Source organism: Cibotium barometz, chromosome 25, assembly GCF_041138505.1.
Source record: "Cibotium barometz isolate CiBa-2024 chromosome 25, ASM4113850v1, whole genome shotgun sequence".
NCBI classification, from domain to species: domain Eukaryota; kingdom Viridiplantae; phylum Streptophyta; class Polypodiopsida; order Cyatheales; family Cibotiaceae; genus Cibotium; species Cibotium barometz.
The window spans coordinates 5,833,255-5,849,762 of record NC_141070.1 but is presented as its reverse complement, the minus strand read 5'-3'; the positions used below and the strand labels follow the sequence as shown (position 1 = coordinate 5,849,762).

Here is a 16,508-nt window from a genome sequence, read left to right as displayed (position 1 = left end):
TTTTTCAAATGGTTAAGCTACTCCTAATGCTTACTAACACTCTAATGCATACAAATCAAACAAAAATTAATGGTTCTAGCTCTATGTTTAACTCTAAAGAAAGCTAAAATTCACTAAAAATTGTATTCTATTGCATTTTTTGATGCAATGGAAGCAAACAAAATCCTAATACACTCTATGTGCAAGCCATAGGAACATTAAAAACCACATTAACAACAACAAAAACAACAATTTAAGCTAAAAATTAAACAAAAAACATTCTTTATAAAACAAAAAAGAGAGATATTTCTCACAAAATCACACACAAATCATCATCAAAACCACCTCTTTTTCTTGGGAAACCATTAATCAAGACAATGGGCAATGGGTAATGTGTAGATTAGAGGAAAACAATGGAAAAAGCCAAGGGATAATTCCCTGGCAGAGCGGTGCCAAAAATGTTATGGCTCACCCTAACCCCCCTTGAAACACATCCAACAAGAGATTACCTGATGAACCGCAACTGTCATAAGGATCTTTCCAATGGTCGAGCTTATAATCCTTGAGGTCTCCAAGCTCTACAACTCCTTGAGAAGCAATTCCACCGCGCCTCCCGCGAGTGTTGTCACACCACCGCGTTGCACTACGTGTACTCATCTCTTCTCTCACCTCACCTCACTTCACTCACACACACTCACTAGCATGCATTAGAGAGAGAGATTAGCAACAGCAAGACTCTATTGCACAATGGGAGAGTTCTTTGTATTATGAGTGATATTGACTTATATACATGGCCATAAGTGTTCACACTCACTTAAACTGTGGCCGGTCGGGCACTTTAGGCTCATAAGAGACCTAATGCTATTACAATGACTCATCTCATAATATATCCATGACGTATATCACTCGAGACTTCATCCTAACTTACTACCACAAACTCCTGAAGCGCAAAATGGAACACACAAAAAAAGAATATTAAATCAAGAGAGAGAGAGAGAGGGATTGGAGAGGAGGATGGAGAAGAACATAGAAAATAAAAATCTTTAGATTGAAAAACATAGAAGAAAGAAGACACATACCTTGTGATTGAGAGCATTATTCTAGTGGAATGGTGGAAGAGAGCTCTATGCTTGTGGAAGACCAAAGATGAAGGAGATAACGAACGGGAAAGGAAGGAGAAATCATGAGAGGTAGCTAGGTCATGCAACCAAGAAATTCGGGGAAGGCAAAGCATTGCGGCTTGGGTGGAAGGCATAGGCAAGAGAATCTGATTTTTTTTCCCATTCAATGTGACTATTGGTGTGGCTATGAGCGCACAATTGTAGTCACGTATATAGACGCACAGGTAGTCACGTCATGGTCGATGCTCTGCGATGGATATGGGCTGACTGGTGTGTCCAGCGTGGCAAGAAAGCGACTAGTGAACTTCCTGAGAAGCTACCCTCCAGGGCTTGCGTGTGCGTGTCTAAGGCCGTGTCGGCGCACGAAAGCGCAGCCAGGTCGCCGCTGAGCTAACACGCGGCTGCCGTGCTGCCTGCGCCTATCTAGCTATATAACATCTGTGGTCTCTCGGCAGGGGTGCTCACCAGCATCCTTTGATCCGCTCTCGTAAACCTACGCCTAATTATTATTACCTTCTGAATCAGCCTAAATCAAGCCTTCACCCCAATCGATTATCCCGAAGATATGGCTACTAGCGCCTCTCACCACCACGCCAAAAGCAGCTCTGCGCGGACTAGCGTGGAGAAGCAGGCCGGACGATCAGCTGAGGCAGCGGCGAAGAAGCACAAGCATCGCCAGCACGTAGCGGACACGTGCGCTGTGGCCGCGGGCGCATTTGCTCTGGTGAGTCCCACTCTTATAACATTCGCGTACTGTGGTGGATTTTAACGTGTTGATCCGAATAATCTGATGGACGTTCTTCTGGGCGTCAAATGCAGCACGAGAGGCACGAGGCCAAGAAGCATCCTGAGCAGCACCACACGCACAAGGTCCGTGAGCACGTGGCTGCTGCCATTGCCGTCGGGGCTGGTGCGCTCGCTGCGCACGAGAAGCACGAGAGGAAGCAGGCCAAGAAGGAGGCGAAAGAGGCCCACAAGCATGCTCATCAGCATCACTAGCTCTCCTCCAATTAAACAAATCAGCGCATCTATGTACCTCGCCCACTGGTCATTATAATCAACCCATTCATTCATCCATCCATCCATCCTCTCTCTCTCTCTCTCTCTCTCTCTCTCTCTCTCTCACACACACACACACACACACACCGACCAAATTCTAATGGTTATTCCGGTAATGACTTCAATGCATTGAAATCATTTTTTGTTTAATACTACAAATGTAATGACAAGATCTCCTTTACCTCAACTTTAAAATTTACAAAGGCCACCATCCTCCCTCTCTCTCTCTCTCTCTCTCTCTCTCTCTCTCTCTCTCTCTCTCTCACACACACACACACACACACACACACACACACACACACACACACACACACACAAAATTCTATTGGTTATTCCACTAATGATTTGAGTGCATTGAAATTAGTTTTTGTCTAATACTTCAAATGTAATGACGAGTTCTTGTTTAGCTCCACTTTAAAAGTTACGGAGTCCATCAATAGCTTGTGCATCACAATGGAATATTTGGGATACTTGTAGTATAATTTGCAAGATGTTTCGACATCATACATTGGAAACTTTAGAACACGGCAATAATGAGAGCATAAAAGAAATAGACCTCTACAACCAAGCAAAGTCATCCACTATACAAAAAACTAGACCTCTACAACCAAGCATTTTAAGTACATGGTCACTCAAAGGTATCAAATGTTTAAGTCATCCACTAAAGAACATTCATTGAAGTTACAATGTTTTTAAGTACATGGTCACTCAAAGATAACAAACGTTTAAGTATTTGCCTAGGGATTTTTATAACCATCTTTATGGAGTCTTTGTGAGAAAAGGAAATACATCTCTTTCTCTTTAGTTTCTAGAAGGAAGGAAAGGATATTAATAGAACAAGAGAAGCATAGTTTGACTTTTGCTAAGGGCTTTTGTGAAGGGGGCCTGTGGATAGATTGCAAGCTCCCCCCTTTGTTGTTAGTGGGGGAGCTTTGGTGAGGGTCTCAAGGCCACATTTTTGGCCCCACCACCTTGTGGAGGTATCACTAATTCGGCATTATTTTTATTAAAAAAAATTATCCTTGTTTGTCATTGTTGTCACTATATTTCCCTTCGTTCAGACATCTATTTGTTTCCCATTTTTCTCTGTCACTACTTATGCCCAACCTGTAATTTGGTTATGTAATTTCCCTTCACTCAAGTATCTATTTGTTTCCAATTTTTCTCTATCACTACTTATGCCCAACCTGTAATTTGGTTATTTCACCTAATGAGAGTTCTCCTTGAATGAGAGAGGAAGAAGAGAAGAGAAGAGAGAAGATGCAAGGGTCGGTTTGGGAAAATGCACTTCGCCAACCCTAAGAGGGTTAACTCGTCGATGGGAAGTCGCTACTAGGGGCTCACTCCTCCACCTTTTGTGTCACCCAAGTGGAGCTTTCCTTGAGTTAGGTAGGGAGCAATGAGAGAAGGAGCTATGGAGATCTCAACTCCTATCTCAATGCCTTCATGTGTGCAATAAAGGAGAGAGAGAGAGAGAGAGAGAGAGAGAGGCCAAGAAGAAGAAGAAGAGAAAACGAAGGAATCATCAGGTACAAGCACACACTCACAATCAAGCAAGCAAGCATGCATCCACACATAACCACCATAGCCACAATAAAGCAAGAGGGAAGAAGAAAAGACTTAACTTTGTGATAAAGGGATTGTATATCCTTTTCATATTTCATAAGTCACTTATATACATGAACTCTCCTTTTATAATGGCCGGCCACCCATTAACGATTGGGGACCTAAAATTGGTTCTCTAGCTTTATGTACACCTGGGCATTGTTGCTCATGGCCGGCAGTACACATGTCGTAAGCTCAGTCATCCCATATCTTTTTACATGAAGTGCTTAGCGCAGTTTTGCAAAAAAATAAATTACCTGAAGTGTAACCATGCTTTCAGCAATGTTAACCATTGTGCGTGGATTTGCATAAAAATAAATTACATGAAGGTCAACCACGCTTTGAGTAATGTTAACCATTGTGGTTTACATACTCCCCTCCCTAATTCAGGTCCATCCTTGGAACTGGCAAGATAGCTCAATGGCGGTAGTAGTGGGAGTAGGTACGAGCGAAATCATACCACAATTTGGGGTATTGGGAGGAATGGTGGAAAGCTTTATAACTTGTCCAGAAGGCAGTCTCCATCATATCTTCGAAGGTCTAGAGGCACCAGGTAGGCATCCACTATATGCACTCGTAGAGTAGCCGAATAGTTGTTTGAGTGTGAGGCCTTTGTTGATGTCGTCCAAGGCGAGGCCTTGGAATAGTTCATCATAGTGGTACCAAGTAGGGAATTATTCCAAGAGAGTGATGAGTAGGTTGAAGAAGTGAATGGTGGCAATGATGGCAGGGTCGGGCACCTGATTATACTTGGCAATGAACGCATGCATCATCCGAGCAAGCATGCTTTGTTTAGTGTATGTACTGTCGAAAGTGGGGGGCTGAACCAAGGAAAGTTAAATTGAAGCTTTAGGTTATGCTCCGCTATTCATTGCGGAACAAGTCCCATGCCCATCGACAAAATGGATGGGGCGATAGGCTAGGTTGATGCAAAGGTGGCATGGGGCTTTATAGTATTCATCCTAGATTTGAGGCTTGAGGAGGAAGGGACGTCGCCATATAGGCTCTTTGCTCATGAGATCAAATGTGACGGGCTGAGTGTCAGAGTTGGGTTGTATGTAGCCGCCACATTGTCGGTGTGTGGGTGGTGTCTTTTCCAAGCATCCTACTTGGTGCCAATGCATTGGTGAAGGACATGCATGTCCATGCAGTCGATGAGCTTCATCAATGGTGCTTGTTGGAGTTGGTAGCCAAGCAGGATTTTGATGGCATGTTTGAATTCCGTGCTATCTAGAGGCTGTGTTAGTTGAGGGGATTAAGGAGAGGATCCACCTGAGCCTATTCTTGTGGGGGCTAGGGAGGAATTTTGCCTTCATCCAGAGGGATAAGGGTAGGTAGCATTAGGAACTCAATGGAGTCTTTTTGGGCCCTTTAATTTGCCATTGCCTAATGGAGGTGATTAAGAAATAGACAAATAGGGAGATTACATGTGGACTGAAACCAATGGTTTGTAAGAGCCTAGAAGGTAGTGGTCAAACTTAGAATAATAGGCTAAATAGGCTCTTTTTAAATTTTCAAAATCAACTAAAACTCAAAAATTTAAAACGTATATGCATTTTTTTCCTATTTTATATAGAAAAGGATAGCTGCAGCCTGCCAGCAGCCTGCAGCCATCATTAACTAAGGCCTCCAAAGTGATAGAGGCCCAAAAACGAGTTCCCATGCATTCAATGCACATTCCCCTTCACTTTCCACTATCCCTCTCTCCCACGTTCCCTCCAAAACGCTCTCTCTTTCCCCTTTCTCATAGCAAGGCGTTTTTCACTCTCCAGACTACTTCTTTTAGCTATCTACCTCTTGATCTACCTCTCTCTTCACTCAGAAACCTAGATCTATAGCTATGGAAGCTTGATCTGCAACCTATTCTTAGAAGCTATGGAAGTTTGATCCTCACTTACATTTCCTTCCTTCATCCTTCTTCCTTGTCCAACCTCCTTTTACAGAGTGTAACAGCAGAGCTTAGCTATGGAAGCTTGATCTGCAACCTCCTCTGAGAGGCTATAGAAGTTTGATCCTCACTTACCTTTCCTTACTTCATCCATCTTCCTTGTCCAACCTCCTTTTACAGAGTGTAACAGCAGAGCTTAGCTATGGAAGCTTGATCTACAACCTCCTCTCAGAAGCCAGGGAAGTTTGATCCTCACTTACATCCTTCTACCTTGTCCAACCTCCTTTTACAGAGTGTAACAGTGGAGCCAAGCCATGGAAGCTTGAGTTGCAAATGCTTTGGCTCTCATAATCTTACTCATTGTCTCCTCTCATCCCCTCCAATATCCTCTTTCAAAGTGCAGTAATAGCACAGCCAAGCCCTTGGAACTTGCTCTACAACTCCTTCTCTTTTTTACATCTCCCTAGTCTAAGTTTTTTTCTCACCATTCTATTTTTCTTTGCCATCAAGGTTTATAATCTCTCTAATATATACATCTGATGTCTTCTTCTAGAGCTCGAAGGCCTCCGATCAGTATTCAATCTCTCTCTTGTAGCAGTGGTCAAGATGAGGATGGGCACTGGAACATCAAACAGTACGAGAAGTGGAATTGGATTACGATGCAGCCTAGTACAAGAGGAAGCCACAAGGTGTCAAAGCGATACGTTGATATACAAAGTCACCATTGGAAAGGGCGGATATTGGAGCTCAAACAAGATCGTGATGGAAAAAAGCTAGCCAAGGTCCAACATGTTTACAAGGCAACAGAGCTGAAACTAGCAGGCCATGACCAACGTCAACGATTTCCTGCAAATTGTAAGTTATTTCACCACTTTATATTCTTGTTTTTATATCAATTGTGTGCTAATAATGGTATACTGAGCACTGCTTCGATTGTTCTTGGGTTCCTGTGCGTAGATATTTTTCCCTCAAACTATAGTGAATGGGAGCCTATGGAGGCAATTTCAGGAACCTTTGAAGCATACCATGTGGAGCTTGGTAGTTTAATCTTTGGAGGGTGTCCAGCTGCACAACTTCTAGCACGAAACATCTTCTTCTATGAGGATACATATGTGGTTCCCACGACAGCAAATGGTACTGGAAAATTAGTTCCAAAACCTATGCCAACTCTCACATCTATTGAATGGCCAATTCCAGACAATGCTTCAGTGGGCCATGGCTTGTTTGCAGATCGAAAGCAAGGTGCAAAATGCTATGAAGTGCACATATGGATCTCACAAAGCAACCATAACCTGCTTCATACCTCTACACCTCTTTGTGTACCTGTTCCGTACAAGTGACACACATCGTACCCCAACTTTATGGATTGCAAAGGGGGAGAGAGCTCTGACTTGTTTCTTATCACCTGCATGGGATAAAAAAGTTGTTCAACACAATGGAGACACCATCAGATGCGGAGTAATTGTTGAGAAGGTTGTGACGCGCTATCATATTGCCAAGCATTGCGTTTCCTTACAGGCGATGGAAGCTTACAAATGGAGAATGGGAGGCGTTAGACTCCGACACAACCTCTACAGAACAGGGTGTGCTACATATATCCATGCAAGGTGGGGATGTAGAAGATGTTACTGTGAATGATGACTGGTCCCTTGCCAACTTACGTGACTACTTAGTTCTTCGATTCTCACTCAGTGGTGATTTTGCTTTGATAATCAATGGTAGAGTAGTGCGCAAAAGGCAGGAACGATCTTTTCTTTGTAGAGAAATTACTTTCCCTGGCTGTGTAGCTATCAGATAACCACTGGATATGTAATCTTGAATTGAAGTAAATACAATTTCAATTTTTTTGCCTCACTGTCTTATTAAGAATTTTCAATTGTCTTGTGCAGTTTTATTTTTTTGTGATAGTGTAAGGTTGGTCACAGAAGCATCTGTGGCGTGAGCCACTAATAAATTGGAAATGACCTTGCGATGGAAGGATACGTTCTTGCTTTCGCATACCATTTCTTAAAAATTTTTTGGTACTTACAAATTTTAAAAGTTTTTAAAAATTTTATAACAAGGTCGCCCATTTATAAACGATACTTTACTCATTTACATCAATTGACAATTATCGTTCTCTCCTAACACTTGCTCTCAATTTCGCACACCTTTCTGTATCACACACTCTCTATTTCCTCCAATCACTCATAGACATGGCACCTCTACTTGACGCACTTATTGCACAGCTAGGAAAGCTTGAGTTACTTCATAGGGTTGATGAGATCGTCCCTATGTTTGAGGGAGCAATTGATGTACGTGCAACAATGCATCTACACGCGGATGCTTTTACAGATGTCATTCAGTATATGGATGAACACATCAGCACGTACTCCATCATGTTTGAGGGTGATGAGGGCTTATGGGTTCCAGTTGACCTCATCAAGTACATATTCAGGGAAGAGAAGAATTTTAGATTTCGCCTATCCAGGTTTTTAAAATCCCTCACAGAAAAGGACTACAGAAATGAGGAGGAAGACTTACTCCTGGATCTAAAAATGGGCAACATCGGCACTTCTTTCCTAAGCTGGGACATGGTTTTGGTCCTTCTGTTACAAGAGGGTGTGGCGAAAGAAAGTGGCAAGGAAAAAGAAAAGGGCAAAGTAAAGCTAATGGAGCAGGTCCAAGAGGCCCATGCTGAGGAAGAGAATGTTACAGAACAATGGGAGGCCTCAATGGCATTGGTGGCTCTACAAGATAATGTCCCCGAGCGAGGAGGTTCCGGACCTAGTTCTAGAGGGTGATGAAGTACTCGAGGAGGTCCCAGACCTTGTTATCATGTCTTTGCATCCAATCATTATTGATGGGAAAGAGTTTTTGTTTTTGGATGACATTGCCAAGACACTCGGGTTTCGTGAGGATGAGGCACTTTCTATTATTGCCGTGAATGCTGGGGGTCAAGACAAAGGAAAAGTGAAAATCTCTTTTGAAGATGACAACCTCACAAAAGCGCTTGCATATGATATTGGTAGCAGTACCTTGGAAGTCGTAGTGGCCAAAGCGCTCGTTGAAATAAAGCAAGAAGTGCAATTCTATGAGAGCGTAGCTGCCTTTGAACCACACATGCCCTTGGTTGCTGGCGATGCTCAAGACCAAGGAAGCATAAACTTGACGAATGAGCAACTAGTTGCAAGTGACGATGCAACTGAGGTATGTCCTTACTTCTTAGTTGTAAAGCAAATTATTTTTTGTATCATTTCATGCTTCCTAACTTCTATATTGACATGTTGACAGACTGCTTTTGAAGTGGACAAGTTTGCTATGCGCGTAGGAGGAACGCGGCCAAAGTCAGAGGGTCGAGATGCATCCCTTTGGCACTACATACCTGCCCTCAGAGCCTACATAGTGCGGGTTTTTCATTTAGAATATGCAGAGATCGCCTATGCCGAGCTCCTAAAATGTAAAGCACTTAGTGCAGTCTTGTCGGAGAACCCCTTAGCCTCGAACATAAATAAATGTATTTTGGTAGCTAGGGAAGCTGCCTTGTATTGCTTCACGGGCAACCATCCCGGTTCAGTTTTAGGCCATTGTGCCCTTTCTCAGGCTCAAGGAATCAATGAGCCGAGTGATGTATTCCAAAGCTTAGGCCAGAAACCAGCCTCTAGAACTCTCTCTCCTGAGCTCTTCCAAGAGCTTATTAAAAAGATGTAATGCAAACTTCTCTTCCAAGTTTAATACAAAAAAATTTGTTGTGCATTGTAAGTTGTGATTTTTCCTGGCGTACTTGTGATATACCATTTCAAGCCTCGCAATTTTAAGATTTTGTTCATGTGTTCATAGAAAAAATTGTTTAGGATTTGTTTTAATTGAGATCGTGATTAAAAAAGGTAATCGAGATTGGGTTAGAGCGGTATGAAAAAATATTGTATTTATAGATGTAAACACACTCACATATATGTATATATATATGTACATATATGTATATATATACATATATATATGTGTGTGTGTGTGTGTAGCTATATATATATATAAGATTTTGGGGCTATTGAAGGATATATATACATAAGACATAAGATATTATAAGATTTTAAGGCTATTATAAGATATATATAAATATAAATAATATCTTATATAAATATGTAAGATTTGGGACTGTTAGGGCACCTAAATGGTCTTATGAGCCTCACCAGACCAAACATATCAAAAAAAATAAAAAAAATGCCATGTGCGCTACGGTGCGTAAATCTCCATTTTGACCTGGTCAAACTGGAGATTAACGCGCCGTAGCGCACATGGCATTTTTTTTTATTTTTTTTGCCTTGAGGCACATAAGACACTATAGTTGACTTTATAGGATCTACATTTTTTGTATATATAAATATTCATATATATATGTGTGTGTGTGTACATATATATATATATATATATATATATATATATATATATATATATGTGCATATGTATATATATTTGTATATGTATATATATGTTTGTGTGTGTATATATATATATGTGTGTGTGTGTGTGTGTGTGTGTGTTTGTGTGTGTTTCTTCCTGTGTGTATAGTGCTTTTATATTTTTTAAATGAAATGTTCATTGGCACTGAGTATACAAAAAAAATGGACTCAACAAAGAATGTAACACAACTCAAAGTTTTCATTAATGTGTGAAAAAGCTACAAAGGAATCTGGGAACATTACAAAATTTTGTAGGGAGTATTACAAAATGGGTTAGGCTATTGAGGTAGAAGGCTACGCTCTAAACGTAGACGTAGGGCTAGGGACATATCTACAGGCTTCAAAGTAACTCTCTTGGCATGTACCATAGCCAGCACTGAGTCTTCAAAAACAGAAACTACAATATCTTCAGCAGCTTCTTGAAGAGCTTCAAGAGCTGTGCTCTGTATGCGGTCAACCCTGTCAGAATATTTTTCCATTGTTTCTCTCACCAGTCAAGAGAATGGTGCCTTGGGGATGAGAAGATCTGTGCTTTTCTAATATTTCCTAATCTCTCGTAGCGCGACTGTCCCTGGCCTCCATTTTCTCTTCTTCTTTGTAACTGGTGGAGGCGGTGGTGGTCTTTGATTCTCCCACGGTGGTCGTTCAGACCTGAACTTCTTTTTCTTTTGTGCACGCTCTTCCTCTTCTTGTTGGTCCCGAAACTTGCCCTCCATTCTTTTACCACACTTCTTGACTGGCCGTCTGGATGTTGTGGCTGCCTGTGGTGGCTGTGCTTGGCTTGCCCTCCTTGCGTCCTCTTTGGGCTGCTGTCTCTTTTGCATTTCTGTCTCCCAAGCTGTCCTCACAAGAGCAAACTCTTTGTCAATGGTATCTTTCGTGATGCCGTAGGACAAGAGCTCAACCTCCCTGTTCTGTAAGATAACCTCTAGCTGTTCTAGGGTGTCGGCCTCAATAACAATCTCCGGTGGCTGCCCTTGACCTTCCTCGGCTTCTTTTCGACGTCGCTCTTCTTCTGCTTCTCTACTAGACCCTGCTTCTTCAGCTTCCTTCCTGCGTTGCGCTTCTTCGGCCTCCTTCCTGCGCTCTTCTTCTCTCATCTCCTTTGCCTCTTGCTCTGTTACGATAGGTAGACTTGTCCTTTTTGCTGTAGCAGGTAGTGGGCCGAGTTGATCGAAAAACCGCAAGTCTTGCTCCTGTTCTTCTGGCATGGCCTAGGTATGTACGAGTGCAAGAGATAGTGGGAGGGCAAGAGAGAGTAGAGCACAAAGAAGAAATTGAAATGCGGTGGCTATAAATGAAAAATGACTTAAATATGTCTATAAATATAATTTTTTAAAACTTTTAAAAATTTTAAAAACACAAAAAGATTATAATCAGAGAGTTTAAGCCCATGAGGAACCACACCGACGCTTGCTTGCTACCCACTGCCGTAGTCTCTCCCTAGCATTTGATCTGTTGTATCCTTCAGTTCTTCTTGCATTAACAGTTTTCATGATTTGACGCCTAAGAGACAAATTACCGTGACTTTTCTGCCTTTTTTTGCCAACCAGAACACGATAGAACCAGTTGAACATTTCATGGAGTGCAGTACTCTTGACCACAACCATGGCGAGTTCCCTTAAAATACACGGCCTTTGCTTGGTAATATGATTTCTCCATGCCTTGATTGCTCCAAAGTGCTAAAGAGCCATATCTATCGAGAAAGTATGGCCCATGTGCATACAATATATGCTGCATAGAAAATTACAAAAAGTCAACAAACAGTATGAAGAACATACTACAAGGACACAATAAATACAACATTACCATGTAGTGAGTAATGTGTGTTTCTCCCCATGCCTCGACCATTTCTTCTGTGAATCTACAAGTGGCTTCTTTAAGTGCCTCAATACCATGGTCATCCAGGTGAGGTCGCTCTAGAAGATCGACCATTTTATTACACACCTCCCATACATGTGCACGTTTTAGGCCAAGCCTGGCATCATTTCCTCGATATGTTGTATCTTCTTCCAAATTTCAAAGTCAGTGTGGCTATGAGAACCCAAGTGGTTTGATAGCAAGTGTCTTGCCTTTGATCCACCCATGCAAATTTTATTAGGGTTGTCTTGTGTAGGGTTTGATTTTCTGTCCTTTGTCAAGACCACTGCTCCAGCATGTAATCCCATAGAGGAAAGTACACCCTCTAGTGCACGTATTGACTCTTCTCGTCGATCTTCGGGCTCCATGTTCCAGACATAGTTTATGTGGAGCATCAATAGCTTATCCAAAATCTTGAGTCTTGCATGTAATGTGCACACATGCACTTGACATAGTGGAATTTCCAAGATTGGGTTCCAAGCATTGTCCTCCTGGTCACGACTAGGTGGCTTGCTCTGGTCACAACTTAATATGCCATTATGCCATACCTTTGATCCTTTCCTCTGTTCAGCATAAAAAACGATTGCTTTTTTTGCACCCACCTGTTTTTGACTTTTGCCTTTGCTAGGTTGTTTCCCTTTTACTCTTGAGTCTACTGCTGTCTTGGAATGACAACAGTAAACACATGAGAATATAGTATTCGCACCTGTTTTACAACCCAACATACACTTTAAGGTTTTGAGATCGCCACCCAAGTGCCATTCAACATTAAAGCAGCCTATTCCAGGAACATCAAGCTTCTGACCATTGACCTGACAAGAGACGACATGTTGAATGCCAGACCGTTCAAAATACCACCTCAAGGTATCATGGTTCTCTTTTGGGAGGACCCATGCTGCTTGCCACCAGATGTTCTTCTCTGATTGAATGCTGTAGTAGTCCTGCTTATGCCCTTGACCCCTACTGTTGCTGTCTTCAGTTGCATCCAACTCTTGGGTCTCTAAAGGCCTTCCTCTAAGTGCTCGGCTCATCAAGGTTAAACTAACACGCTCCAGTCTTTGACCTTTAACCACTTCAAGACAAACACGGCATTTCCACGTGTCTCTTCAAGTGTGACGCCATAGTACTGAATCATTGCTTTTTGTAGCACTTCCATGTCAATGTAGACATTGTTATATGCATTGTATTCAAAGGGTTTGATTGTTGGCATTGGCATAATATCCTCCACCCACTTGTACCCACCCTCGAACATGGATGCAATATCACCATTAGCACACTTCTTTGCCATCTGTAAGCTATAAAGTGTTGGAAGCAAGGATTGCATAACTCCCTTTGCTCGCAACCCTAAAGTGATTGACCTGTATATTGCTCTGTAACCTTTCTGGCTAATACCTGCTGAGTCACATATATCAAGCATCTCTTTGGGGGTGATAATTTCTTTGATTTCCTTCAAGAAATGTTGACGAAGGGTCTCCGGAGCTTATCATTACCAGAACCTGTTATCATTTCCATAATATCCTTCTCCTGAAGGACATGCTGAAGAAGGGAGGCATTAACATTGTCCTCAGCGTTGTTACATCCTAGTATAGTTGTTGCACAAGCCCTATAATCACAATGGTCAACCATGAGAGATGCTTTATTCATTAATTGCTTCTCAAAGCTGCCATAATTCTTACAAAAATTTTTACCTGGTTGTTTGTTTACGCCTCTTGCATGCGCCTGCTGTCTTTGAAAGCAACCCAACAGCTTTACGTTTTCTTTGCCTTGCGTGATATCCCATGGGAAGGTGAGTGAAATGGTGAACACGACGTCGAAGATTACGAGTGGAGTGTTGAAGACGAACATAATTATCGGTAAATTGATTTATTGTACGCACACGATCCGCTAGATTATTCTTCTGCACCTCAAGCTCCTCTGAGAGCTCTTTAATCCTCTACATCAAACCATTGATCTGCTTAGTCGATGCCGCTTGAAGCTGGTCGAAGACAAATTGTGTTTGTCTCTTTTCAGCTACTTCATCTAGCCACAACATGTGTAATCTCCTACAATAGCCAAGAAGCCCATTGAAACCATCACCAACAAACATAAGAAAACTTGTAATGCTTTTGAATGGTGGAGGGGCACCAGATATTGGATCTGGTGGATAAAGATTTCCATCAATCCAAAGATCAATGGCCTTTGCTCCTTGCATTCGAAGCTGATCGTATGAAATATTGGGTGCAACATGCCTACTGCGTAGGGTTGCGTATTCTGTCTCCAAATCATCCTGAAGGCGGATCTTAGAAGGCTTATTGGTGATGTCTTGTAGTGCCATCTACAAGAAAGTAGGCTTGTAAGCTTGGGTTGAATAGGAGTGGAAGGAGCAGGATATGGTATCAAAAAATAATGGGAAGAATGGAGATGAGGGTTGCTTCTCTAGAGCTGCATTGTGGATAGAGAAAGAAGCCAGAAAGGGAGCCAAAGAAACATAGAGAGGGTTGGCAATGGTGAGACGAAAATGCAAAGGAGACAATGCATCATGGGAAGCTTCTTTAGTGCAAGCTATGGCTGCTAAGCAATAGAGAGAGAGAGAATACTTCATGAAAAGGTTCTTCTGTGCTACTACTGTGGGTTACTTAAAGAGGAGAAAGAGTAATGAGAGAGGACCCGGCATCACTGCCAAGGTGTGTAGTTCCAGTGTGCGGCTATGCACGCGGCTACAACCTCATGGCGGCTATGCACGCGACTACAACCTCATGGCGGCTATGCATGAGGCTATAGTTGTGCCCATAGCTGCATACTATGAAAAAAATTTCCAAAATTCTAGAGAGCATTCCAAAGAGCTCATAATATCCCCTTGAGAGAAAAGGGTTTGGATTTTTTTGTAATACGATACCACCAAAAAAAGCACAAAAGGTAATACAATCAAACATGGACTTTATCAAGTCTGGCAAATTGAGAAATTGATTAATGTATTAGGGTGAGCTTTTCTCAACATCAGTTGCATCTTCCTTTGAATCCATACATGCTAATTAGTCTGCTAATTAGTCTATTGTATGATCCTTATGCACATCATAACTAGAAGATGATTGATTCTTCGCTTTGTTCAATATGGGAGGAAAAATAAGATTGAGTACCTTGTCATTCCTAGTGGTAATCTCCAAATACTTCCCAATCACCTACTCCTAGAGGATGTAGGGGGACTCCTTTTGTAGATGGAACAAACTTCTGATGATCAAATGGAAATAATTGGTGATGGTCTTCATACATAACCTTCTTGAGATGCTTCGACCATGACGTAATAAGCATTGGTCCACGACAATCATTGTATAAGTCCTAATTATGCACAATGCACAAATACTTTTTATTTAGATTGAGACAAATCATATTTCATAATTCAAATCATAGAAAGGTGATTGACCATAGAAAACATACCAAAGCACTCTTCATATCCCAGAAAGACATGCATTAAAATTGCCTTCACCTCTATGTTGTGTTGTGTAGAGCTAGCATCACAGGACCCTTCTTTATTGACTTCCAAGGAGGGATATTGTAGTTTACTACTACAATATTGTAGTTTACTTCCAAGGAGGGATATTGTAGTTTACTACTACCACTAGCCATGTGCTCCATGATGTCCATTTGAGAACAAATGGATTGACCCCATCCATACCCAATTCAAGTCGTAATTAAATGGTGTGGCTTGTTCTTGAATTTTGAACACTCCTCTTCTATGTGTTCCATGTTGGTGAATCCACAAGGACCCTCATCATGGAGCAATTGCTTACATGCCATGTCATGATAGACTTGCACTAAAACATGTGTTGAATGCAGGGTATGATAGAAAAATGCCTAAACACCTTTTGAGGAATCAATGTACCTTGCAAATCACTTTGGTAAACGAGACTCACCACATTGTTTACATTGAGTTGCATCTTTGTGAGCACCCCTAAATAGCACACAATCATTAACACATGCATGTATATGTTTATAATCCATGACAACTTCCCCCATCAATACTCTCCTATCATGCACCCTTGTGTTTAGCATCTTATTGTTGGGAGGAAGCATCTTTTTCATGAGCCTACATACACACAAGGGAAAATATATAAATTTTAAATATTATTTATAAAGGGTACATAAAATTGTGAATTAATAATAACCACAAATGTTAGGGACTCACCAAAAGAGGTTTTTAACACTAGCATTGCTCCAACCATATATGGTTTTTGCAAGTTGAACTCCAAGGTTGCACAAAGGGTAGAGAATGCACACCCCTTGTATAGTGGAGTGCTTGCGGCTTGTCGCCAATTGATCTTCGTCAAGTGTGGTTTTAGGATCAAAGAAGTCATCAATCATCTTGTCCATGCCCAAATCTTCATCGACTTCATGTGAGATCGATGGAGACATTTCTTCCTCATGTCAAGTATGCAGGTTCACCCCACTTTTAGCATGGAGGTCTCTAAAATCTCTACGTAGTTGGCCACTCGTGTCATCACAGAGTAATGAGGCATAAACTCCCTCATTCTATGATGTTTCTCCTCCTCATCCTCGTTTTAAAAACACATACTATCTTAT

The 16,508-nt window shown here is 41.6% G+C and overlaps 2 protein-coding genes across 2 annotated transcripts; both read left to right on the top strand.

The window, feature by feature from the left end:
- Window positions 1-1,551: 1,551 nt before the first annotated feature.
- On the top strand, window positions 1,552-2,370 carry LOC147624184 (abscisic stress-ripening protein 3-like). The gene is made up of 2 exons (XM_086819899.1): window positions 1,552-1,824; window positions 1,920-2,370. The coding sequence occupies exons 1-2, from the start codon at window positions 1,666-1,668 to the stop codon at window positions 2,097-2,099; spliced, it is 339 nt and encodes a 112-aa protein (XP_086676025.1). The 5' UTR covers window positions 1,552-1,665; the 3' UTR covers window positions 2,100-2,370.
- Window positions 2,371-6,199: 3,829 nt separating this feature from the next.
- On the top strand, window positions 6,200-7,148 carry LOC147624183 (uncharacterized). Its single transcript, XM_086819898.1, has 2 exons — window positions 6,200-6,507; window positions 6,610-7,148. The coding sequence occupies exons 1-2, from the start codon at window positions 6,312-6,314 to the stop codon at window positions 6,990-6,992; spliced, it is 579 nt and encodes a 192-aa protein (XP_086676024.1). The 5' UTR covers window positions 6,200-6,311; the 3' UTR covers window positions 6,993-7,148.
- The last annotated feature ends 9,360 nt before the right edge of the window (window positions 7,149-16,508 follow it).